Source organism: Papio anubis, chromosome 7 (assembly GCF_008728515.1).
Source record: "Papio anubis isolate 15944 chromosome 7, Panubis1.0, whole genome shotgun sequence".
NCBI lineage: Eukaryota > Metazoa > Chordata > Mammalia > Primates > Cercopithecidae > Papio > Papio anubis.
In genome coordinates this window covers 13,927,626-13,954,912 of record NC_044982.1, presented here as the reverse complement: position 1 = coordinate 13,954,912, position 27,287 = coordinate 13,927,626, and the positions used below count along the sequence as shown (strand labels likewise).

Sequence of the window (27,287 nt, the reverse complement as noted above, 5' to 3'; positions counted from 1 at the left end):
TTAAATTCTATTTACGATAGTATACTCAAGACACTTAAATTATCAGGAAGCCTAAAATCCAAAAAGTTAGTTTAAAGATAGAAAGCTGATGTGCTCCATTAATTCCTGTGGGCCCGACAAAGGTAGCTTTGGAATTCCAGATGAATGGAATGAATGATGACTTACTAGAAATACACGGGAAACAAAATAACTATTCACAGAACCAAATAAAAGCCTTGCACTAGGAACTAAAAAAAAAAAAAAAAAAAAATCATAGTTTTATACATATGGATACACAAGCAAAGCCAGAGGAGAATAAACAGCAAGTGAATGAAAACTAGAAGCCAAAAACAAACAAACAGAAAACCAACCCTAAATTTTCCTACTCAATTTACCCTGGAGGCTACAGTGTTACCTAGGACCCCCCAAAAACCCACATAATGAATATTTTAATCCTGACACATAATTCAGTATCCTTAAATTCACCAATATTTTCATACAGCCTGCGCAATTAAGAAATTCACTTTAGACACATGGCCAATAAGTACTACAGCACTATCCATGCAAAACAGTAAACATAGTGTGAAGCAACACAAGCATGTATGTGAGATTTGGCTTTGCACTAAACCCAGCTTCATGCTTAACTGTATTAAAAAAAGAATTGCCAGGCCGGGCACGGTGGCTCATGCCTGTAATCCTAGCACTTTGGGAGACCGAGGCAGGTAGATCACGAGGTCAGGAGATGGAGACCATGCTGGTTAACATGGTGAAACCCCATCTCTACTAAAAATACAAAAATTAACCAGGTGTGGTGGCACATGCCTATAGTCCCAGCTACTCAGGAGGCTGAGGCAGGAGAATGGCATGAACCTGGGAGGCGGAGCTTGCAGTGAGCCGAGATCATGCCACTGCACTCCAGCCCGGGCGACGGAGCGAGACTCCATCTCAAAAAAAAAAAAGAATTGCCAAACTTCTGATGCATTTTTTACAATACTTCTTGTTTTACTGTCGATGAAAAGAGTCAAACTCTGTAAAATATTTTAAGAGATTTATTCTGAGCCAAATATGAGTAGCCATGGCCCGTGACCCAGCCCTCAGGAGGTCCTGAGAACATGTGCCCAAGGTGCTTGGGGTGCAGCTTGGTTTTACAGATTTTAGGGAGGCATGAGACATCAATCAAATACGATTAAGGAATACATGAATACGTTGGTTTGTTTCAGAAAGGCAGGACAACTTGAAAACTGTGGGGATGGGGAGCAGTGTTCCAGGCTATAGGTAAATGTAAACATTTTCTGGTTGACAATTGATTGAGTCTTTTTCTAAGGACCTGGGATCAATAGAAAGGAAATGTTCATAAAAGATGTGAAAAACCAAGGTTCTTTCAAAGTCTCATAGTGGCTGCCCTTAGAAACAATAGATGACAAATGTTTCCTATTCAGACCCTTTAAAAGGTGCTAGACTCTGCCAGTTTTGGTAGACAACATATAACAGTAAGTGTACATACAAATAAACACATCTAGATGTGTATACACACACATACATGAAAATCCAGTAGCTTGGAACCTTAGCCAAGAGATAGCAATACAAGCTTACTGGTTTTACTTTGCTCCAATAGATAAGCCAATGAAGGCTGTGAACCAAAATTTCGGGTAAAGCGGTCTCTATGGCAGTTTGCTTTTTAAAGGCCAGACCTCCCCAGACTCCAAAGAGTCCTGGAGCCAAACAGCACCAAAGGAGGGCATCACACATTAACCAGGCTTCCTGCTTAGAACAGCAGCACAAGTGGGATCCATGCAATGCCATCCCACTTTCCCAGTAGACAGTAAACTCCAGATTCTAAACAATTTGGGGGCCAAGCAGCATTGCAACTGCAAGAGAAAATTCTAAGGAGGGCTTTAGTACTAGACCTCAGAACCTCTGCCAAGAGCATCCCCTTTGAGGAGGTTGAGGTCTGCAGGATCCCCCAGAGCATCCTCCTGTGGGCTCCAATCTTAGAGTGTCAGACGTCTCTGACCTTAGGTGGGCACTGGTACCACTCTACATGTGTTCCCTCCAGAGCCTGCTATGAGCTTTCCTTTGGTACCTGGGTGTAATCCCTGACTTTTAGCATCCTTATAATTTGATAAGGCCACGCCTTCCCATGCTTCCTGTTCTGTTAGAAACAAATTTTTGGTGCCGCAAAGTGAACCCAGCACTCAGGCAAAAGTTTTCTCAGCAAGGCAATTTACTTCTGTAGAAAGGCACTTCTTGCATGCAAGGCAGAGGCAAGGGGGAGCGTACAAAACAAAGGAGAACAGGAGTTTCTTTTCCCTAACGCAGACCCTGTTCCTGTGTCTTCCCCCTGTGGGCTGGGGTCGGACCGCACAATCTAGGCTAATTCCGATTGGGTACTGTTGACATCATCAAAGGAGGCGAGGTGGGCCTTTGACAGGAAGGACAGGTACATCTTGGGGTGCATCTTGGGGTGTTTGGGCACAGCAGAGAGAGGGAGGGCTGATAGATGAATGGGTACGATTACCTTTTAGAATAGAACAAAGAACCAGGAACAGAAACTCTTTGAAGAGGAACTATTAGTTCTTAACAACAATTTCCTCCTCTGAATTTATACATTTCCCTCTTTAAACTTATCTAACATGGCTTGGATTTGTTGATCTTTCAAGGGAAATAATTTATTACTATAGGATTTGGAAGAACTAGAGAAGGTTCGGTTAATAGCTGTCTCTGTAAGTCTTTGGACTAGTCCACGAATGCAGGGTATGATGCAGCATGCAACAACCATAAGCACAGCTATTGCGATTGCGAGAGAGGTAACAATAGAGGCCATGAGTCCTTTCCATTTACCAAACCAAGTTCCTAACCATCCTGTGAAAGGGTCACTTATCCCAGAATTTGTGGCTAATTCATCTGATAGGGAGGTAAGACCTTGTAAAGCTTTTGTAATTGTTCCATCAGGGGCTGTATTGTTGGGAATGTAGGTGCAGCATTGGGTTCCTATCATAACACAAACTCCACCTTTTTCTGCTAACATCATATCTAAGACCATCCTGTTTTCCCAAGCCATTTGGCTAGTAGGCCCTAATTGTTCAGCTATTCCTTTGATAGCGTCCCTAGTGTAATTAATAAATCGCTGCTGGTTATAATAGATGTAATTTATCCAAGCTACATTTTTATTAATAGCTACTATTGGAAGTAATGATTCAAATCCTGCAGCTATTGGGTTTCGGGCTTTGAATCTATCAGGTACCCCCCGTGGGACTCCAATTGCATCTATATAGACACGAGAGTCAAAAGATCCCTGAGGGGCCCCTCTTGGTTTACGGTGTTGTGGTTTCTCTTTTTCTCGTTGTTGAAATGCCAGGGTGAAAGGGATGGCCAATTGAATTAGAGCACAAGTGCCACCCCAGTTACTTGGCAGGGTGGTCAGTAGGGGTCCACCACAATACCACCATACATCAGCTCGGGGATGAATAAGGGGAGACTGATTGGTAAGCTCTTGGAAAGACTTAACCTCACTGCATCCCTTTAGGTCCCCAAGAAACTCCAAATTTTTTCCCCGTCGTGAGAGACAGGAAGTAAAATTGGCATCTGGAGATGGAGGCTGGATCGCCCTCGGGAGCGGACCCTCATTGTGTGGAATTTCAGGGAATAGCACAGACAGAACTCGACAGAATTTGCTATTCCAGGCTGTGGGGTGTTGGAAAAGAGCCACCATGCAGCCCATGCCTGGTTTGTCGGAAGACCATCCAACTGGAAAGGGGACAACTTGGGCCTCTGGCCTGCCTTGCGCACAAGCATAACAGTCGCTTTTGTTTAGAGTGCGAACGGAATATTCAATCCATTCCATCCAGGCATTTGCATCTTTGTATCCTCTTTCAATTGTCAGTGTTTGTTTTAAATTTTTCACCTCTACAATAGCTACTTTGGTTTTGTCATTAGGTGGAGAAGAGAAAGTGGTCTGGTCAGCAGGTGTAGAAGAGTATAGAAGTGGAGATGTGGGGGACGGAGATGTAATGAGGTGCAACTCGAAGAATCCTATGGGGTCTCTCCCTGTTACATCTGCTCCCATCCCATAGAAGCGGTTTAGGGTGGGGGAGGAATCTTGGAGAGTTGGGATGGTGATGGAAATTTGCACCGGGTTACATTGGTTATATTGACAATTGGGAGGGGCACTTCCTTTAGTAAAATGGATATAGGGCCTTAGAACCGCTAGCGAGAAATCCGTTGAGGGGACCCAATCTTGGCGTTGAGTGACCCAAATGACTTCGTCCCAAGTTGAACAAAACGGAAACCTAGACAAGCTAGAAGCATCTGCTTTAGAGGGGCAGAGATATTTATCCGCTGCTGTAAGCTGTCTCTGGCTTTGGAGATCCCCACAAGGCATAACTAAACAAGCATCAAAGGTAATCGTCTGGGGTGAGTCTGATCTAGTTACATTAATAATGAGGTGGCTAGCTAGAGAACAAGGAAAGAAGAAGGAGTAACAGAATAGATGAAAGAGAATTAAACTTTCCTTGGCTTTAGTTTGGTAGGATTTTCCCCTGGGACCATGGCCCATGACCCTGGAGAGGGCGACGCTTTTTTGACTCGGCTGTGATGGGTCCATCCTTTCTTGGCGGTTCGCACTGCAGTTTCAGTTGTTAGGAGCACTAGATATGGTCCCTCCCAGGACAGTTCAAGTTGCTCTTCTTCCCAGCTCTTATTGAGGACGTAGTCTCCGGGCCAGTGCTGATCAACTGGAAATTCAAGAGGCCGGGTTTGCGCTAAGAGACCTTTAGTCCTGAGGGAAGATAAAGTAGAAGATAGACCAAGTATGGAATTCCTACGGAATTGATCTTTGGTCTCAAAAGTGGGAATGTCACTAGTGGAACTTAAGTATGGTAACCCACAGAGCATTTCATAAGGGGATAGGCCAATGTCTGTCCGAGGGGCAGTTCGGATCCTGAGTAGAAGGACGGAGAGACACTTAGTCCAGGGTAATGGAGTTTCTAAAATTAACTTAGATGATTTTTTAGAGTCTGATTCATCCTTTCTACTCTTCCTGATGAGGATGGATGCCAGGGGGCATGATACTCCCATTTGATTCCTAAAGCTTGAGTAAGCGCTTTAATGATATTTGCAGTAAAGTGAGTCCCATTGTCTGAGTCCATGTTTTCTACTGGCCTGAACTGAGGTATTATGTTCTCTAGTAATATTTTAACCACATTATTAGCTGTTGCACTGGGGAAGGGAATGGCTTCAACCCAATGAGTGAGGTGGTCTAATATTACTGTTAGGTATTTAAGGCAACCTAGTGGGGGCATTTCAGTATAGTCAACTTGAATGCTTTGAAATGGCCTTAATCCTGAGCTTCTGCCCCCAAAAGGTTGTTTCCTTGGGGCTGGTTTGTTTTCTTACATGTTAGGCAGCTGGCCACAACTTGTTTTGCAAAGGTGTAAATTGCATCCATAGACTCTGAGAACTGCATCACACATAGCTTGAGGTCCCCAGTAAGTCCCTTGGTGTAGTTGGGACAGGATTTCTCTCATAAGTGGTTTGGAAAGCATTTCCCTTGGGTCTGGAAAAACCCACTTCCCTTCTGAGTTTTCCTTAGCCCCTAGTTTCTCTAACTTCTCCTTTTCGGTGAGAAAAAAGATAGGATTGCAACTGGGGGAAAGAGACAGGGAGTCAGGTGGAAGATAGGCGCTTTTTGAGAGATGGCAGATTGTTTTGAATTTGATCCGCAAGGTTATTCCCTTGGCTTTCAAAGGCAGAACTTTTCAGTGCCCTGGGACATGCACAGTAGCTATTTCTTCTGGTCATTGTAAGCTCTTTAAAACTTGAGTGATTAACTATTTGTGGACAAAGTCCTGACCTTTGCTGTTAATTAGGCCCTGCCCAGTCCAAATTTTTCCAAAGGTGTGTACTACCCCAAAGGCATACTTGGAGTCGGTATAGATGATACCTTCCTGCTTTTGTAAATATTTTAGAGCCCGATTAACATGAACAATTCACAAGTCCGAGCAGACCAATTATTTGGCAGTCTTCCAGATTCTATTTCAGCAAGAACTTCTCCATCTATGACAGACTATCCATTCTGTCTTTTTCCTTCAACCACCCGGGACGCACCATCTATAAAAAGATGACGTCCTGTTTTAAAAGATTTCTCTTAAATCAGGTCTAACCTTAGAATGGTAATCAATGAGATCTAGGCAGCCACGTTCAGGATCTTTGTGGTTTGGATTCCCAGTTAGGAAAGCAGCAGGGTTAAAGGCACTGTCAGTGGTGACAGTGAGGTCATCTTTTTCTAATAGAATGGCTTCATATTTTAGAATTCTTGAGTCAGTAAGCCATCTACCCGCCTTTTGGTTTAATATTGTTGTAACTTGATGAGGTGTGCTAACAATTAATTTACCCCCAAAGGTTAGCTTTTTACTTTCCTCAGTCAACAAAGCAGTGGCTGCTATAGATTGAATACATCCGGGCCATCCACAGGTTACTGGGTCTAGAATTTTTGATAAAAAGGCCATGGGCTGCAGGTGGCCCCCATGTTCTTGGGTGAGCACCCCTAAAGCTAATCCCTGATTTACACTGACAAAGAGGTGAAATGGTTGTTCGAGGGAAGGCAAAGTTAAAACAGGGGCAGTTTTGAGTAAGTGTTTTAATGCTTTAAAATCATTGACTTCCTCTGGGGCCCAAATGAGGGTCAGGTTTTTCTTGGGTAAGCTTGGAGTACAGAGACTTGACTTTTAGAGCATAGGAATCAATCCGCAAGTGGCCATATCCAACTAGCCCTAAACATTTTCTAAGCTCTTGTTTTGTACTAGGCAGGGGTGAGGACACAATTCCTTTGACTCTTTCAGGTCTTATTTTTCTCCTGCCCACACTTATCAGGTACCCTAAGTACTTGACTTCTGACTCCACAAATCGGAGCTTCCCCTTTGATACCCGTAATCCCTTCCCTTGCAGGTGATTGAGGAGACTGATGGAGAAATCAGATACTTGTTCCATGACTTTCCCAGACACAAGTATGTCATCTGTATATTGGAGCATGCATATAGACTCTGGACAGATATTTTCCCTAAAACTTGTTCAAGAATTTGGCCAAACAGGTTAGGAGAGCCTGTAAATCCTCGGGGCAGGACCGCCCAGCAGTGTTGTTGTTTCTGCCCTGAATGAGGATCTTCCCATTCAAAAGCGAATATGTCTCGGCTGTCTTCAGCTAAGGGACATGCCCAAAAGGCATCCTTTAAATCTATTACTGTACACCAGGTCACATGGAATCTTGCTGAGGATAGTGTATGGATTGGGGGCAACAAGGTGAGTGGTTTGGACTATTTGGTTAATGGCCCGGAGGTCTTGTACTAGTGAATATGATCCATCAGATTTCTTTACAGATACTATAGGGGTATTATATGGAGACATACAGGGTTCAAATAACTTATCCTAAATAAGAGCTTCAGTCACAGTTTTCAAGCCTATCCTACCTTCTAGAAGAATTGGATGTTGCCTTCTCCTTACTATTTCCCCAGGAGTTTTCAACTTCATATGAATGGGGGGAGATTCATAGTTTCCCTCTGTTCCCTTCTTTTGACCACACATTGGGATGAATGTAACTTTCTGCTGCGACGGTGAGCAGGTTTAATGAAGTGACAAATCCTTCAGGGCAGGCATGCAAGCCTGTGTCTAGTTTTAACACTGGTCTCTTTCTAACAGGTTTGTTCCTGCTTCAGGGATTAGCAGGAATTTAATACTAGCTGATCGATTTTTGTGTTTAACTTCTGTTTCTTCTAAAACTTTGGCTTTAAATCCTTCCCCTTTTGTCCCTGAGACAAGAAGTTCCTCTAATATAAAATTAGAGGGCTGATAGCAAACAGAGGAGCTAGCAGCCCCTGAATCTATTAGAAAAGTAATAAGCTCATGTTTGTGTCCTACCCCTAAATTTATCAAGGGTTCTTATTGTGACTCGAGATAGAAAAGACAGAGCCCCTAACTTCCCTATTCCTCCTCAAATGCCATGAGCAGAACAATTTCTTTTTCCTTCCCCTACTCGGGGCATTCTCTTTTGAAGTGGCCTTCTTTTCCACATAAAGCACCTATCCTGTCCTCCCTCTCCCTCTGTCCTTAGGATTCTTTGACCTTCCTCCCCGATACTCTTTAGAGGGCCTGGTAGCTGAGGGTCTGGGTCCCGTAGTTGGAGGCTTGGGTCTGTTGGAAGGTGGATAGCATAAGTTTCGCTTTTTGTTTTTGCTTTTCTTCATCTCTCCTCACATATACTTTTTGGGCTTCTCCTAGGGATTCCTCTGTGGACTGGTTTTTCGTTTTCTAGTTTCTGCAACTTCTTCGCTATGTCTGGCCAGCTATTTGTGACAAAATGTAGCTTTAATATTCCTTACCCAAGAGGGTCTTCTGGATCTAAATCTGCATATTTCCTTATCTGTTCCCTTAGCCTTTCTAGAACTTTCATGGGCCCTTCATCTTTTTCCTGTTGTATGTCAAATGTTCGGGAAAGATTCTGAGCCTGGGGCACTGACTCCTGAATTCCTTTAATTATCATTTCCCTAAGATCTTTCATGTTTTCCCAGTGGACTGCGTTATTTTCCCACTGAGGATCTTGGGCTGGGAATTTCTGGTCTGCTGCAGGAACGTTTTGGCCAGGAGAATATTCACATTCCCAAATTGTCATAGCAGCCCTGCAAATCATCCCCCTTTCTTCCCCTGAGAAGAGGACACCCAGGATGGACATTAATTTGGCCCAGGTATATAACTGGGGGCCTAGGAATTGATCTGCTACCCCGTATGGGTCATCTAGCAGTGGCTTAAGTTCTTTCTTTAAACCTTGAACCTCTGAACTAGTCAAAGGAGCATTTACAAAGCCAACAGCTCCTCCTCCCTGGGGCGCCTCTCTCAAAGGGAAGTGAGTCGGAGCTGATTCCTTAGAGGTAGAGGGGAAAGGAGGATTTTGAATATCCTTCTTACATGGTAGTCCCTTTAGGGAAGGATACTTAGGGTCACAAGGAACAGACTCGTGGGGTGGCGGTAATTCCCAAGAGTCAGAGTATAAGGGGGAGGAATAATAGGAGTAGCAGAAGGATCTGGGACCGAGTCCAGGGTGGCAGCAGCTGCCTGTGAAGGGGGCAGGTCAAGTGGGGGGGAATTAAATGGGGAAAGGTGGTTTAGAGGGTTCCAGGCATTGGGATCCCTCTGCCTAGGGGTTGGTTTTACTATGCCTACTTTGGGGAGTGTGAAATCTGATCCTTCCCCTGCATTCTTTAGGGGAAAGAGGAGAACAGGTTGTTTTCTCCAGCAGAGAGCATAGTCTCTTTCTTCCTGTGAGACCAGACTTTTGTCATTCACATACTGAATTAAAAGTTAACAGACCCAATCCTCATCTGATCCATATTTTGGCAAGAAGACAGTTTGAGGATGGGTTCCTTGGCCCAAATGAAACAACAATATTTTATCATCTGTTGCTTTTTCTTGTGCCTAGTTCTCTCATTCTCCTTCTAATATTTTAGCATGAGACCTAAAGAACTATCAGAGGGGATCTGACTATCCCCGTCCTTACCTTTTCCTGTTGTACTAGGAGTGTTTCCCATCTTGGAGGTCTTGGATGCCCCCTTGAGTGTGTGTGTGGCCCAATCTCTTACTAGAGATCTCTTGCCTTCCCTTTTCTCTAGAGGCTCAACCCCCATTAATGGAGGTTTCTTGCACTCCTTTCCATTTGCCTCATCCTATCTGGCCACTTCCCTCATGGGAAATTAGGTCCCTCTTAGCATTGGCATGCTGGCATAAGCCCCATGGCAGGATCTGTCCTAAGCCATATGAAGATAAGGTGACCACAGAACCACAGATAGGACCCACTCACCCCAGACAGCAGTAATGCCTATCACCATTCACACAAGCAGCACCGCAAGCAGTAGTGCCTGTGATCATTCACGTACTTTCAACCTCCGAGATATTCCAACCACCAAGGAAATACTTCACCGCCCCCACGGCTTTTCTTACTTTGGTCTTGTGTGCAAACTTACCTGGTCGCCACGGTATTTGTAGGCAAGCCTTTCCTTCCCGCGTTGCCGAGAGTCCGGGTTTATTCGTCACAGCAGGTGGGGTCCCGATCTCTAGCCCCTGAGGCCACCTCAGTGAGGCAGTGGGATGCGTCTCCCCCTGGGAGATGACCAGAGACCCCTTCCCCAGAGGAGAATGGGAATCCTGGGCAAGGCGCCAGATTGTTAGAAACAAATTGTCAGTGCTGCGAAGTGAACCCAGCATTCAGGCAGAAGTTTTCTCAGCAAGGCAATTTACTTCTATAGAAGGTCACTTCCTGCATGCAAAGCAGAGGCAAGGGAGAGTGTGCAAAACAAAGGAGACCAGGAGTTTTTATCCCTGAAGCAGACCCTGTTCCTGTGTCCTCCCACTGTGGGCTGGGGTCGGACCACACAATCTAGGCTAATTCTGATTGGCTACTGTTGACATCATCAAAGGAGGCGAGGGTAGGCGTTTGACAGGGAGGACAGGTACAGTATATCTTGGGTGTGTTTGGGCACCTCAGAGATAGGGAGGGTTGATAGATGAATGGGTAAGATTACCTTTTAGAATAGAACAAAGAACCAAGAACCAAAACCCTTTGAAGAGGAACTATTTGTTCTTAACAACAGCAGCACAAGTGGGATCCATGCAGCGCCATCCCACTTTCCCAGTAGACAGTAAACTCCAGATTCTAAACAATTTGGGGGCCAAGCAGCATTGCAACTGCAAGAGAAAATTCTAAGGAGGGCTTAGTATTAGACCTCAGAACCTCTGCCAAGAGCATCCCCTTTGGGGAGGTTGAGGTCTGCAGGATCCCCCAGAGCATCCTCCCGTGGGCTCCAATCTTAGAGTGTCAGACGTCTCTGACCTTAGGTGGGCACTGGTACCACTCTACATGTGTTCCCTCCAGAGCCTGCTATGAGCTTTCCTTTGGTACCTGGGTGTAATCCCTGACTTTTAGCATCCTTATGATTTGATAAGGCCACGCTTTCCCATGCTTCCTGTTCTGTGAATTTTAATGACAGGAACTGGAGGCTGGGTGGGTTTCTTTTGCCCTTAGCCAGTTGAATAGGAGAAGGGAAGAATTTAGCATAAGAAAAGAAAGTTTAAGTCCTGAAACATGCGAGTTTGCTCTGAGCTGTGCCACACGTAGGGATCAGGGACCACACTCAGAAAAGTTTTTTAAAAAAGAATCCTTTCCCATTCTGGACAGGCAATTATTCCCATTCATTCCTAGGCCTTCAGGCAATACTGGGGAGTGACCCCAGCCAATTACCCTCGATTTCCAAGGAGCTACTGGGAAACAGCCACTGAAAGACTGAAAAAGAAAGAGAGGGGAAGAAAAATGAAAAGACCCTGGTCCCTTAAGTGAACCGGGCGGTGACATTTAGGCTTCTCCACATGGAAACCCCTTTGTTTCACTGGCCATGGCCAGAAACCTGCAGTTGCTTTTGTGTTTAGGCGCTGCCTGCCAAGGATCCTGAGTTGGAAAGAAAAAGACAGAGAGTGAGAGAGACAGATGGGGGGGCGGGGGGGAGAGAGAGAGAGAGAGTGATTGATTCTCCTCTATGGAGCAGAAAGGAAAAGGAGAAAAAGAAATCCCAAACTTTGGACTTACCTCTTCCTCCCCACCTGCTCGCTAAAATATGTCACCAGTGGAGGGTGTCCGGGTTCTTGGCGCCTTGAACAAAGAATTGGACAAAACGCATGAACAAAACAAGGAAGGAATGAAGGAGTTCCCCGAAAATGAAAGTACACTCCACAGTGTGGGAGCGGGCCCAAGCATAGGGCCTCAAGGGCACTGTTATGGAATTTGGGGGAGTTTAAATACCCTCTAGAGGATTCCATTGGTTACTTGGGGTACACCCTATGTAAATGAAGAGGATGAAGTAAAGTTACAAAATCATTTACTTGGCCTGAGCCCTATGGAGAGGATATTTCCTGTTGTAGCTGAAGTGAGAACTGGCCTTATCTTCCCTGCCTCGAGACCCTATTTTCCTGCCCCAGTAATAGTTGATGCTAACAGCTGCTGCCTCTTAAGGGCACACCAGGTACCTGGCACTGTGCTAAGGGCTTTTATAGCCATTCTCTTTTTAAATTTTGCAAACAATTTCAGATGGTAAATGCTCTCGTTATCCCCATTCTACAGATGAGAAAACTGAGACTGAGAGAAGTCACTTGCCCAGCTGGTAAATGGCAAGGCAGGGTTTCAAACCAGACACATCTCCAAAGTCCACACTGTCTGCTCCAGAGGCCTCACTGTGTGCATCCTGCAATAATTCTGATGCCTGTAGGCCCACAAGGCAAAACATCCGAGGCCTCCTGGCCCTTGGTACCAGCCTGACATGTTAGGGTCTCAGAGAGGCGGGTTCCAAGCTCCTAGCCATAGTGGAAGAAGCTTTACAGTGTTTGGCACATGTTAGGTGCTGTGAATAAACGAATGATGACATAATTGCAAAGCCCAGAACTTGAGCTTATTATTTAATTTCTCTGAGCCTCAACTTGCTCTTCTGTTAAATAGGAATGATAATATCGTTATGTTGGTGTTGAAGGAGAGAATAAGAAGCACATGTAAAGAGACAGCACCGACCCAGCGCAGTGGATCACACCTGTAATCCCAGCACTTTGGGAGGCTGAGGCGGGTGGATCACTTGAGGTCAGTTCTCAAGACCAGCCTGGGCAACTTGGTAAAACCCCATCTCTACTAAAAATGGAAAAATTAGCCGGATGTGATGGCACTTGCCTGTAATCCCAGCTACTCAGGAGGCTGAGGTAGGAGAATGGCTTGAACCCAGGAGGCTGAGGTTGCAGTGAATTGAGACTGTGCCACTGCACTCCAGCCTGAGTGACAAAGCATGACCCTGTCTAAAAAAGAAACAGCACCCAGCCCCCAAAAGAAACAGCACCCTGTCCCACACCCAGTCAGTGCCCTTGTTCTACTTCCATGAATTGGGCCATAGCGGTTTGCTGGAGCAGTGACTTCATCTATGTCCAGGGAGCTCTGGAGCCACGGTCACCAAGCTCACTTCTGTCACCTCTCAGCCTTTCCTCCATGTTCCAGAAAAGCAGGTGCCCCTGGGCCTACCCTCAAACTCCCAGGGTACCCTTAAGGAGGCCACAGGGCACAGAGCCTGCCATCACCGTATTTTGGGGGACATCAGCTCCAAGGCCTGAGTTTGTGAGTAGCTCAGAAGTGAGATGCTGTGGGAGGGAGAGCCCCAGGCTGGGAGTTCGAGACCCATCACTCAGAAGCTTGTGACCTGGGCAAGTCACCTGACCTCTCGTGGCCCCAGTTGTCTCCCCCATCAAGGGGATGTTAGCCAAGATGGAACATCAAAGTTCTAGACCTCTGTGGTTGCGCAATTCTAAAATCCTGCCCTACAGACTCCTCCAGAGCCTAACTCCTGGAGGTCGCAGGTGATGTCGCAGAGGCATATCAGATGCCTTGTGTCACCTCCAGGACATGGCACAGAGGGGTGTTGCAGTGGATACTTGTCAGTCCTGGCATTTAATTAGACATGTGTCCCCAGCATCATGCTGAACCACAGGCCTGGTCCTGAGCAAGCCTACCCAGGCCCCTTCCCCTTCCCAGAGCCTCTTGGGGCCCAGGGGCTGGGCTGGGAGTCTGCTCCTGGAGCTCATTCCCCATGGCAGCATGGCAGCCCCCAGAGGGCCAAGCTGCACAGTGAAGATTCCCCAGAGCAGGACACCCCCGTCCCTCTCAATCCAGGAAGCACATTCTGTGCTCTGTCTGCGGCCTCTGCCCCCAGACATAAAAAAGGAGACAGGTTCTGCTTCAAGGTGCTCACGCCAAAGTAATGCAAAGCCTAAGCGGACTGGCGTAAGGGCTCTAGAGGGTTTCCAGACCTGGCTGGGTCCCACAGTCACCGAAGAGCGGGTTAAAAATACAGACTCCTCCCAGGAGATCCTGATTCAGTGGGTCTGGGGTGGGACACAGGAATCTGCATTTTTTGGGGGGGTGGGGGGTTGAAGTCTCACTCTGTCACCAGGCTGGAGTGCAGTGGCATGATCTGGGCTCACTGCATCCTCCACCTCACGAGTTCAAGCGATTCTCCTGCCTCAGCCTCCCGGGTAGCTGAGATTACAGGCACACACCACTACCCCCAGCTAATTTTTTTTGTATTTTTAGTAGACAAAGGGTTTCACCATGTTGGTCAGGCTGGTCTTGAACTCCTGACCTCAAATGTTCTGCCCATCTCAGCCTCCCAAAGTAGGAATCTGCATTTATTTATTTATTTATTTATTTATTTATTTATTTTGAGACAGAGTCCCGCTCTGTTGCCCAGGCTGGAGTAAAGTGGCCAGATCTCAGCTCACTGCAAGCTCCACCTCCCAGGTTTACGCCATTCTCTTGCCTCAGCCTCCCGAGTAGCTGGGACTACAAGTGCCTGCCACCTCGCCTGGCTAGTTTTTTTTTTTTTTTGTATTTTTTAGTAGAGTCGGGGTTTCACCGTGTTAGCTAGGATGGTCTCGATCTCCTGACCTCATGATCCGCCCGTCTCGGCCTCCCAAAGTGCTGGGATTACAGTCTTGAGCCATGGCACCCGGCCGGAATCTGCTTTTATAATGAGCCTATCTCAGACCAGGGTTTGAGAACTGCTTTCAGGTGAATGATACCAATTCCTTAGCTGGAAGTCTCCTAGGGGCAGACTTTGGGACGGGATTCATATGAAAGGGGTGTTTCAGGACTGCTCTGGAGGAGAAAGCAGGAGGGAGTAGGGGAGCAGGACTGGGAGTGGGAAAAGCCCAGTGAGGGTGTGACTGCAGGGTGACCCCAACCTCAACCTGGCCCTGTGGGCGACTCTGGAGCATAAAGGAAACCTGGGGCCACTTCTAGGCATGTGTGAGGCTCCAGCACCAGGACAATCCCTGATGGTCCTAAGGGCCAGCACTTAAGGCAAACCCCACTGAGGCTAGGGGATGGGTGTGTAGAGCTGGTAAAGCCATGAGGGTGGGTGGGGTGTCAGCAGTGATTTCATGACTGGCTGCTGCTGATGGGGCATCTGTCCTGAGTGAGCCTTTGTGCTGTGACTGCCCACAGAGCTCCCTCTAACCGCTACAGCAATAACACCTTTAGGGATTACCACTTCAGTGACTCCAGCCCCCAGGGCTGTGCTGAGGATCAGACTCCATGATCCTTGGAAGGGGTTTAGCAGAGCACCTGGTGTGAAATAAGGGCTCAAAAAACAATCAAGCATGTTCTTATTGCTGTTGCAGATAAAGAAACTGAGGCTGGGGATGTGACCTGCCTTGGTGTCACAGCCAAGTGCTGAGCCGATTTGAACCCAAGTGTGTGTGACCCGCAAGCCCCAGCTGCTTCTGCCCAGGAGATTGACTGCCAGGCCTGTGGCTGGGAGGATGCCTGTGCTGCTGCCTTCCAGCCACTCCCTCCACATATGGGAGACATGAGGCCCTCTTTATGGAAGAGTGATGTTGGGAGCCAGGCAAGGAAGGGCAGGAAGGGAACTTAAGGCAGAGGAGACAGCACGGGCAAACGCCTGGCAGTGGGAAAGCTATGGGCAGCCTCAGGAGTGGCTTCATGGGCAGAACCGCATCATGGGTGGGAGGTAAGATGCTTGGAAAGCCTTGAACGCTGTGCCTGGGGATTGCAGGCACTTCCTTCCGCAGGTGCTGTGAGCCTGTTGCTGATATCAGACTGCTCTTCAGCGAGCAACCTGGCCATAGCAGGTGGTGGGATTGAAGGAAGGGGAGAGCAGAGACCAGCAAGGGGCTGCTGCAGCCATGCTAGCCCTGTGTGGAGGTGACTGCCCCAGGCAATGCCTAGGGGAATCAGAGGGGTGAGGGCAGCCACTGAGGGTGGGAGCAGGGGGAGAGCTGGAGTTTCCATCCTTGATGACAGGAGGATGAACATGCTTGATGGTTTCCTATTTACTTGGTGCCAGGTGCTCTGCTCAGCACCTTGCAAGGATCATGGGGCCTGATCCCCAGCACAGCCCTGGGCACTGCAGTCATTAGCCTCAAGAAGTGGGCGCCATTACCCAAAATGAGGAAGGAAGAGAGGAGCCTCTCAGGTCTGCCCCACCCTAGGATGTGCCCAGTGTTGTGACTAAGCTGCCACCCTCCTGTCCCAGAGGAGGAGATGGCAAGAGGAGGGGATGGCTGGCTGGGCATCCTTGCCCTAGGAGAAATCTCGTCACTGTGCCTGGGAAGCTCTGATCTATAGCCGGCCAGTCAGAAGCCCGCTGGTGGCCTGAGACGCAACTGCATCTGAGGTGGGGCAGTCTTGGGGGACGGAAGCCTTAAGTCTACAGAATCTAACTCTACATCCAGGTAATTAGTGTCAGAATTGAGCTGAATTGTTGTGTCCCCAGTTGGTGTCTGGAGAATTGGAGAATTGATTGCTAAGTGTGGAAAACACTTCAGAGGGGGTTATAAAATCAGTTTAGTGGGTCATGACTGGCTTTTTTCTTTTTACTGAAAAAGTAAACTGGACTAGAAACTATCAGAATCTCGTGTAACTGGAATAAATGTCGTTTTGCTAAACTTTTGTTTTAGTGGTGTGTGGGGTGGGTGTGTGTATGTGTGTGGGTGCACATATGCTGTGTCATGATGTCAAAGGTATTTCTCTCTGGTTACAAAGGTTTGGAAAGCACCAGCTAAAACAGAGACCTCCAGAGAGAGGCGCTGGCTCCCTGGGAGTACACAAGCTGACCTTCCAGAGTGTGGGGGAAATGTCAGAATATTTATTCTAAAAATCTCTTTTTATTTTTTTGAGACGAATTTTCACTATTGTTGCCCAGGCTGGAGTGCAATGGTATGATCTCGGCTCACTGCAACCTCCACCTCCTGGGTTCAAGCTATTCTCCTGCCTCAGCCTCCCGCATAAGTGGGATTACACGCGCCTGCCACCACGCCCTCCTAATTTTTTTATGTATTTTTAGTAGAGATTGAGGTTTCACCATGTTGGCCAGGCTGGTCTCAAACTCCTGACCTTCAGGCTATCCACCCGCCTCGGCCTCCCGAAGTGCTGAGATTACAGGGGCATGAGCCACTGCACCCAGCCAGCTAAAAATCCCATTTTAAAAATTCCTATTATTGTGAATGCTTTTTAGTGGATTTCCTAGTTTATGAGGAAACACACACATCAGGAAGGTTGCTTAATTTTTATATTTTTTTAGTAGCCCTGACCTTGGGGACCTGTGATTCCCACCGAAGGCTGCATGCACCAGGATCCGCTCAGGAGTTGTTTAAAAATGTGGATTATTGGCTGGGCATGGTGGCTTACACCTGTAATCCCAGTACTTTGAGAGGCCACATCACTGAAGGTCAGGAGTTCAAGACCAGCCTGGACAACATAGTGAAACCCCAGTCTCTACTAAAAATGCAAACATTAGCCGGGGGTGGTTGCAGGCACCTGTAATACCAGCTGCTTGGGAGGTTGAAGCAGGAGAACTGCTTGAACCCAGCACCTGTAATCCCAGCTGCTTGGGAGGTTGAAACAGGAGAATTGCTTGAACCCAGCACGCAGAGGTTGCGGTGAGCCGAGATCGCACCACTGCACTCCAGCCTGGTTGCCAGAAAGAGAGAGAAAAAAAAAATGGATTCTCAGCCTACCCCCAGACCCGATGCTAGGCACCCTTGGTTGGGAACCTTGGGAACCTAGCAATCTGCATTTCTAGCAGCTCCCTAGACGATTCTGATCCAGGCAGTCTGCAGAGTATAAATGGGTGTGGCGGCCCCAGTGGAGTCCCTCACAAGTGTCTAGTTCCCTTTTGGTCTTTTGTTGTCAGTGAGTGTTCAGGCGGTGGCCCCACCACCCCAGCACCCTGTCTGGAGGTTTTTCTTGGCATTTTCCAAGAACTAAGGACTCGGCATTTGGAGATAAATAAGCCGTGCATGGCAGCAATAGTTTCAAATGCCTGCCTTCCCCATCTTCACACCCTGCTAATGTTTACTGAGGCATGAAACTGGCTTGCCCTCCAGACCCCAAACTGGGCAATTTTTCCAGGCTCCACCTTTGTCACAGAGCAGGAGGGCACCATGAGGACACACTGAAGCTGAGGTTGGAGGACTGGAGTATTTAGTTACTGTCTTTTATTATAGAATTGGAAGGAACCAGCACAGGCTGTTCCAGAAGCTTGGACCATTTACTTCTCAGCCCATCATAGGCGTTGATGGAGTGTAAATGGGAGCAAGCTTGGGAAAAGGGGATCAGTTTGGTAAATTCTGTCATTTCTCCAAATATATCTACCTATGGCCCAGCAGACTCACTCACATCTAGGAAGTTATTCAGCAGAAATACTAGCTTGAGGCCAGGTGTGGTGGCTCACACCTGTAATCCCAGCACTTCGGGAGGCTGAGGCAGGCAGATCACTTGAGGTTAGGAGTTTGAGACCAGCCTGGCCAACATAGAAAAAGCCCGTCTCTACTAAAAAAATACAAAAATTAGCCGGGCATTGGTGGCGCACACCTGTAGTCCCAGCTACTCAGGAGACTGAGGCAGGAGAATTGCTTGAACCCAGGAGGCGGAGGTTGCAATGAGCCGAGATCACACCACTGCACTCCAGCCTGGGCAACAGAGTGAGAGTCCGTCTCAAAAAAGAAAAAAGGAATACTAGCTTGAGGGCAGAAAGATGATGTGCTCAATTTGTTCTGTGCAGCACAATTGGATCCAGTGGCAATTAGGAAATAATTTTTTGCTGAAAACAAGTAGTCTAGGGGTTACAAGCCTGAACCCTCCATTCAGATGCAGGCTTTGTCACTTACAAGCTGTAGGAGAGGGGCAAGCCACTTAGTCTGTCTGTGCCCCAGTCTTCGGAGCTGTGAGACAAGCATAAGGAAAGTGCCTGCTTCGTGGAGTTGGGAGGAGGATTTAAAGAGGTAATATATGTAAAGTGCTTAAAACTGCTCCTGGACACTCAGTAAACTCTGTAATGGTTAGCATTAATGAAAGAGAGAGAGAGAGAAAGACAGGAAGAGAGAGAGGGAGGGAGGGAGAGAGAGAAAGAAAGCAAGCTTAGATGACCATCAAAAGAAGAAAAATAGTGGCTGGGCACAGCGTCTCACACCTGTAATCCTAGCACTTTGGGAGGCCACCGTGTGGATCACCTGAGGTCAGGAGTTCGAGACCAGCTTGGCCAACGTGTTGAAAACCCATCTACACTAAAAATACAAAATTAGCTGGACGCAGTGGCACATGCCTACAATCCCAGCTACTCAGGAGGCTGAGGCAGGAGAATTGCTTGAACCTGGGAGGTAGAGGTTACAGTGAGCCAAGATCGTGCCATTGAACTCCAGCCTGGGCGACAGAGCGAGACTCCATCTCAAAAAAAAAAAAAAAATTAAATAAATGACGGTTATCCCACGGGATACTCTTCAGCAGAGAAAAAGAAAGACGCCAGTATACATGTATGGACTTGCTCACTATATAGATCACTTTACTGTTCAGTAAAGAAAGCAAGCTGCAGAGCAATAGATGGAACATAGTGCCATTTTCATTTTTAAAATACGTGATGTGGGCCAGGTGCGGTGGCTCACGCCTGTAATCCGAGCACTTTGGGAGGCAGAGGCAGGAGGATCGCTTGAGGCAAGGAGTTCAAGACAGGTCTGGACAATATAGTGTGACCCTATCTCTACAAAACAATTAAAAATATATAAGAACTAGTAAAATAAATGGTGTGTGTACATGTGTGCTTGGGCACGCATATGTGTGCATTAAAGAAGGGCCAGCAAGGTTATTCTCCAGAGTGTAGACCAGCAGTCCCCAACCTTTTTGGCACCAGGGACCACTTCCGTAGAAGACAGTTTTTCCATGGGCCAGGGATGGGGTGGGGATGGTTTCGGGAAGATTCAAGCACATTACATTCATTGTGCACTTTATTTCTTTCACTATTACATTGAAATATATAATGAAATAATTGTGCAACTCACCATGATGTAGTACCAGTGGGAGCCTGAGCTCGTTCTTCTGCAACTAGATGGTCCCATTTGGAGGTGATGGGAGACAAAGACAGATCATCAGGCACTAGAGTCTCAGAAGGAGCACAAAACCTACACCCCTCACTCACATAGTTCACAGAAGGAGCACAAAACCTAGACCCCTCACTCACATAGTTCACAGAAGGAGCACAAAACCTAGACCCCTCACTCACATAGTTCACAGTAGAGTTTGCGCTCCTATGAGAATCAAATGCTGCCGCTGATCTGGCAGGAGGTGGAGCTCAGGCAGTAATGCGAGGATGGGGAGCGGCTGTCAAGACAGATGCAGCTTTGCTCACTGGCCCGCTGCTCACCTCCTGCTGTGCAACTCAGTTCCTAACAGGCCATGGCCTGATACCAGTCTGTGGCCTGGCCCCTGGGGTAGACAGCAGGATCCTCTGGAGAATGGAGGACCTGCACATTTTAAGCACTTTTGTATTGTATGACTTTGACTACAGTAAATCTGTTTTTCTTTTCTAATTAAAAAAAAAAAAATCCAACATTTTAACAAATGTTACAATAGCACTTACATCACAGGATTGCTTCAAGGGTTAAGTAGGATAACAGGGAAAGCTCTTGGTGAGTGATTGATAAAGCTTAACAAGTGATAGTTCCTTTTCCTTAAAAAAAAAAAATGTAGTAGGTGATTTGTGATACTGATTGAAAGTTTTGCCCTGTAGATAATCAAATTTTATATTGGTATAGATTTTTAAATGTTTCAATGTTTCTGTCAGAAACTTACTACTGGCTGGGGGGTCTTGGGCGAGTCCCTTAACCTCCCTGAGCCACTGTGTCCCCTGTAAAACAGAGGTACTGATGCCTGCCCTCAGGGTGCCTGTGATTTAGTAAGAATATCACTTAAAGCCTCCAAAACACCTAGCCCCACACCTGACACATAGTAGATGCCCAGCAAACACCCACATCCTGTGTGTGCTTTCCTCTGGACGGAAGAGGCTGCCTCTGGGTGCAGTGGCGAATTGGATGGGATGTGGAGAAGCAGAGACGCATGAGACCCTTGAACCCCAGGTCATGGAGGAAGAAGAGTCCATGGTGTGGCCTTGAAGGATGTATAGAATCGTAGATGTAGGTGGTGGGGATGAGGGACTGTTCCCTCTATGTGTAAACTCAGAGACGGGAAATGAGTGGGGAACACCCACCGGAGGAACTTGAGTGTGATCATTTGGGAGCCAGCAGGAGGCCCCCGAGTGCGGGGAAGGGACTGTGGAGAGCAGATGTTGGGGAGCAAGCCAGAAAGGCAGAGCAAGGCCAGACCGGGGGAGACCTTGGATGCTGGGATTCGAGTCTGGGGTGTGACTGCAGCTGCAACTGCAGCAGACTGAGTAGAATGATGAGGTGGCAGGAGGCTGTCCTGGCAGTCACGGGGTGGGCACAGATGAGCAGAGCAGCCTCTGCTGGCCATTGTGATACTCACGGCGATGGAGGAACCATTGGAAACCCCACTGATAGGCCACCAGGTAACCGAAGTAAACTGAGGCAACTTGGGATGAATGTTGCTACCCTTCAGAATTCGAGCTGAGGTTAGTGGTGGCGGGGCAGGGCCTGAGATGGGAGTGCAGCACTGAGGGCCCATCCAGTCTGGCCATCAGAAGACCTCGGGTTGCAGCAGAATCACACAACAATGACAGAAGATGCCAACGTCAGCTGGCTGGTCCCCAGCCCATTTGACAGTGGAGAAGCCCAAGGCCACCCTCAAGACCTGAGAAAAGGTCCAGAACCTGTGCCACAGCCTGCCCTGTCCTCCTCTTCTGTAAACACAAGTGTCCCAGCGCCATCGAAGCGCTTCCCAAGAGGCCATGGGGGCACCTGGGAGGCCACAGAAGCTGACATCGCTGAGCAGAGGTGCCCCAGCAGGGCCAGCCCCATCCCAGGCCATCTCTGTTCTGCTATGCCTCCGGCTCAGCTCCTGAGTTTGGCTGGGTCCATTCAGCAAATGGCATTGGAGCCTCATGGAGAGTGCTAAGCACTGCGGGGCTTCGGAAACCCGGAAGGCAGCCCCCACCCGTTCCAGGAGCTCCCAGGGCTCCCAGCCTCATGTCGCCAGGAAGATGAGTTGCAGACAGCAAAGCCATGAAGACCCCGGGGAGGGGGTACCTCTGGCCGAGGCCGTGGCGGGAGGCTCAGCAAATGATGGACGATGGGATTTCAGTGGGCATCAGGATTTGGGGAGAAAGTGGACGAAGCATGAGCAAGGGAGGGTAGAACAGGTTGTGAAGAAAATAGTGGTGGCTGCCAGGTCTTGATAACCACGCTGGGCACCCTCTCATCCATTCCTGTCTTCACAGAGGAGGAAATGGCCTCAGAGAACAGGGCAGGTGGGATAATGAGGAAGGAGCGGGAGACATGGCTGGAAAGGGGGTCCCCAGGCCTTAAACACTAGGAAGAAACATAGAATCGGGACCACCCATCCTGGGGCCCTGGCAGTGCCACACTCCCCTTCCTGACCCTGTGAAACAGCCCTGGGCCAAAAGTCAGGAGCCCTGGGCTCAACACACAGTGTCTTCAACTACCATGTGGCCTGGCCATCCCTTTTCCTTTCCTGGCCCCTGTTTCCCATCAGTCCAAACTCCTTCTGGAAGATCTCTGGAGGGAATCCTGAACAGTTCCCTATTGTGACCAAAGCCATGAGATGAACCTGCCTGACTGTGCGTTTGCAGGGAGATGCCTGACTGTGCGTTTGTCGGGGGCTGCCCGACTGTGCGTTTGCGGGGAGATGCCTGACCGTGTGTTCGTCGGGGGCTGCCTGACTGTGCGTTTGCTGGAAGATGCCTGACTGTGTTCGTCAGGGGCTGCCTGACTGTGCATTTGCTGGGAGATGCCTGACTGTGTGTTCGTCGTGTTCTTCCGGGACTGCCTGACTGCATGTTTGCTGGGAGATGCCTGACTGTGCGTTCATCGGGGGCTGCCTGACTGTGCATTTGCAGGGAGATGCCTGACCGTGCGTTCGTCGGGGGGGCTTCCTGACTCTGCGTTTGTTGGGAGATGCCTGACCGTGTGTTCGTCAGGGGCTGCCTGACTGTACATTTGCAGGGAGATGCCTGACCGTGTGTTCGTCAGGGGCTGCCTGACTGTGCATTTGCTGGGAGATGCCTGACTGTGTGCTCGCTGCACATCTCAGTGTGCACCAGCAAAGTCAGAGGGCAGGAGGAGTGGGCCACTCACTTTACCCTAAAGAATGCCTTTAGAGGAGCTGGCCTGGGCTCAGCAGGCCAGGAAAACTAAGAAGCAGTGACTCCGCCCCCCAACTCCTGAGGAGGGTCTCCACCTCTCTGGGTCCCTGGTGCTGGCTCAGGACCTAGAGTTGACTGGATGCTCCTTCCACCTCAGAGTCTGACCCTCAGCTCCAGGGAAGCTTCCAGGATGTATGGAGACCCCGGCAGCCAGCAGAGATTGCCAGGGCTCTTCCTTTGTGGAGGCTGGGAATGGACACAGTGGCCCCAGACATGACTTCCGCCCCTCGTGTCTTCACAGAGACTTACTGCCCTTCACACTGCGGCTGCCCCAGGCCATCCTCGAGGCCAGCAGCTTCACGGACCTTGAGACCATCGCCAACCTGGGTCTGGGTGAGTCCTCTCCAAGGGGCCAGGGGAGCTGGTGGGGCATTAGGAACTGGGGCCCTAGGACTGCCCCAGGGGCCGCCTGTGCAGAAGGACAGCCTGAGTCCCAGCTCCCATGGGACCACCCACACCCCTGCCTCAGGCTGCTGAGCCGCGTGACAGGGAGATCTACAGAGGCGTTTCTAAAGAGTCGCTCGCCTCTATCAGCTGCCCAGGACGCCCTGAGGCCCAGTCACGTTTGTTCTAAGGGAGCAGGGCCTGGTTAGGACCAGAGAGGCTGGTGTGGTCCTGGGAGAAGCCGAGCTCAACCCCAGGGCCCTTCTGAGTGGGGGCCAGAGAGCTGGGTCTGGCAGCCATCACAGCCCTGGCCCCTCATCGGTTGGAAAAGCAGCATGAATGTGACCATGAACTTGGGTGTGGCCCTCATGGGGGCCTGTCCTGTGCCCAAACAACTGACCCTAAGCATGCCCCACCCCACCCTTCCGAGTTCCTGAGGGATAAACAGGGGAGAGGAAAAGAAGAAGGGGAGAGAGGACAGGGTGTGTCTGACCCCAGCCCTTTCACATAATTATAAAAAGAACTCACATTTAGTGAGCTCTTCCCATGTACAGGCGATGCCAAGCACCCTACAAGGATGCAGTCAGCAGGTGCCCACCTAGAACTAGGGCCTCACCTCGCTGGCCCTCAGGAAGCCCAAGCATGCCAAGTTTGTAGCTGCTGGGAGGCCAGGCTACCTGCCTCTTTCAGAGTGTGTTAGGAGCAGATAATTTTTTTTTCTTTTTTTTTCTTTTTTTTTCTTTTTTTTTTTTTGAAACAGAGTCTCACTCTGTTGCCCAGGTTGGAGTGCAGTGGCATGATCATGGCTCAGCCCAGCCCCAACTTCCCAGGCTCAGGTGATCCTCCCACCTTCACCTCCTGAGGAGCTGGGACTATAGGCGCACACCACCATGCCTGGTTAATTTCTTATGTTTTGACACGGTCTCTCCATGTTGCCCAGGCTGGTCTCAAACTCCTGGCCTCAAGCAATCCTCCCACCTTGGCCTCCCAAAGTGCTGGAATGACAGGTGTGAGCCACTGTGCCCGGCCCTGAGAATTTCTTACAGGGAAAGGGAGAGCGTGTTCCACACAGTGGCTCAGGAGCCACTGCAGGCCCCAGAGCCTTAACCTGGGGCCGCCAGGTCACATTTACGAGCAAAGCAGTTCATCAACAATCTTTAGTAAAAGTCAACCATGCATAGGACACTGTGCTCCATGGGGCTGAGCACAGTGTCCAGAACATTGGTGCCTTGTTCACCAGTGTTGATGGAATGGAAGAAACAGTGACCCAGAGGGCAGAACCAGGTCACAGTGGAAGTGAGGGGCAGACCTGAGATCAAAGAAGACACCCCTTGGTTCCCAAGCCAGGCCACTGTTCACCACTCAGAGGGGCCCATCAGGGGCAGCAATGCAAGAGACGCCACAAGGCAGCCATGGTCAGGGGCCGGGAAGCAGGAGGAGTTCTGGTCCTTGGGTGTTCGCGCTCCATGAGCAATGACTGCGTTTTAACCCCTTTAGCTGCCATTGGCTCCGCGCAGCTTCAAACAATCCTATAAAGTAAGTACTATTATTATAATTCCCCTTCTATGGCAGAGGAAACTGAGGCACAAGAGGTTAAGTCATGTCCAGTGTCACACAGCACATGGCAGAGCTGGGATGAACCCAGGCCATTTAGCTTCCACACCTGCCATCGTGTCATGGTGCCTCTTAACTTTTTTTTTTTTTTTTTTTTTTTTTTTTTTTTTGAGATGGAATCTTACTCTGTCCCTCAGGCTGGAATGCAGTGGTGCGATCTTGGCTCACTGCAACCTCCGCCTCCCGGGTTCAAGCAATTCTCCTGCCTCAGGCTCCCAAGTAGCTGGGACTACAGGCGCGTGCCACCATGCCTGGCTAATTTTTGTATTTTTAGTAGAGACGGGGTTTCACCATATTGGTCAGGCTGATCTTGAACTCCTGACCTCATGATCCACCTGCCTCGGCCTCCCAAAGTGCTGGGATTACAGGCATGAGCCACCACACTCAGCCGCCTCTTAACTCTATCCAAATTCTTCTAGGTCTAATTTACCCAGTTATAACCCTAAGGGCAAGTTTTCAGTTGCTATTGGGAATAAACTTGCTATTAAACTTTGCTTCCTAGAATTTAGTTGTTGGGCTCTTACCCTCCCAGGATCTTGGATGTGGGACAGGTGACAGTTTTGTAATTTGCACTTTTGTAAGGTGCAGATGACCTCCCCCTAGGGGTTTGATGACACCGACCATTGCAGAGCACTTGGCATTGTCTTATGTCATTTTTGTGCATTTTAAAGATAGAACACTGACCGGGCGCGGTGGCTCATGCCTGTAATCTTGGCACTTTGGGAGACCAAGGCGGGTGGATCACCTGAAGTCAGGAGTTCAAGATCAGCCTGGCCAATATGGTGAAACCTCATCTCTACTAAAAATACAAAAATTAGCTGGGCGTAATGGCGTGTGCCTGTAATCCCAGCTACTCCGGAGGCTGAGGCAGGAGAATTGCTTGAACCTGGGAGGTGGAGGTTGCAGTCAGCTGAGATTGCCCCACTGCACTCCAGCCTAGGCAACACACTGAGACTCTGCCTCAAAAAAAAAAAAAAAAAAAAAGTTAGAACACCAAGTTTTAGCCCCGCTGGGAACCTTGTCTAACATGCCCCAGACAAGATTTGCACCAAAGGCTTTCTGTCCTCAGCGGTTCTTGAGCAGCTGTGTGAAACATGCTCCACTTTTCCCTGAAGAAATCCTCAGGACTGGGCATGGTGGCTCACACCTGTAAAGTGCCCCAGACAGGATTGGCATGGAGGGCTTTCTGTCTCTGAGCACAGCTTTTCTAGTGCTCCTCAGCTGCACCTCCCCACCTTCTCTGTTGCTTTTGCAACGAGCAGTCAGTGGCCAGTTTGCAGGCCATGTTGATAGAGTAAGTGGGATGCATGGCCTCAGTCTATGACACATTGCTGCACCTCTTGACCCCGCTATGGGGTTTAGGCGTCCCTAGGACTGACTGCCGGGAGACTCCCTACAGGTTCCTCTCACCTGCAAGAGTGCAGCTTCTCCTAAGGCCTAGGAACATGGTTTTTCGTTAAGGGAGATGTTCCTCCTGGAAGAACTGCATTCCTTTCTGGAATAGACAAGGCCTTCTCTCCTCGGAGAATTTGATCTCAGGCACAAGGAGGAAGTGGAGAAGGGAGATTTCCATTTGGGAAGCCAACAGTAGTTCAGATTCATCGTCAGCACTTACTTCCTTGAGAACAGGATTTAAATGGAAGCTGAGTATGTTGCAGCTTAAGAGCTCAAGGGATCTGTGTAGACCTGGTGTCCCCGAGTGCTGAAAGACATGAAGCCAGGCTCACCACAATCATTTTTCCCTGCAGCCAAGGAAAGGTTCACTTTACAGTCATCTCCCGAACGGCTGGAGACCCAGAGCCGAAGGAGCACATCCTATCAAAGGCCAGAGACCTTGGCCCTGGCATGGGCAGGCTTGGGCCCTGCCAACCTTCATATGAAATAGTGATAATAAATATGGAAAGTGCAGCATTTGTCAAGGGCCCTGACACACCAGGCATTGTGCCTGGCATGTCACACATTGTTCTAGGAAGGGACTTTGGTGGAAAAGAAGTGAAACCCACTCAAACTAGCATAAAAAAGAGACTCAGAGAAAGGACACCAGGGACCCTCTGAGAAATGGAGATGGAGGGTTAGCCGGGCTTTGTGGGTGACCGC

At 48.8% G+C, this 27,287-nt stretch overlaps 1 protein-coding gene across 10 annotated transcripts in view; it reads left to right on the top strand.

Moving 5' to 3' along the window:
• Positions 1-27,287, top strand: part of RIN3 (Ras and Rab interactor 3) — a 183,675-nt gene that overhangs the window by 112,210 nt on the left and 44,178 nt on the right. For all 10 annotated transcript variants that reach the window (XR_004184801.1, XR_004184802.1, XM_021941486.2 and 7 more), the window contains one exon: positions 23,434-23,525. Coding sequence is in view for 8 of the 10 variants with exons in the window: in XM_021941486.2 (XP_021797178.2) it covers positions 23,434-23,525 (92 nt within the window). In the remaining 2 variants the exon portion in view is untranslated. The remainder of the gene's footprint in view (positions 1-23,433; positions 23,526-27,287) is intronic.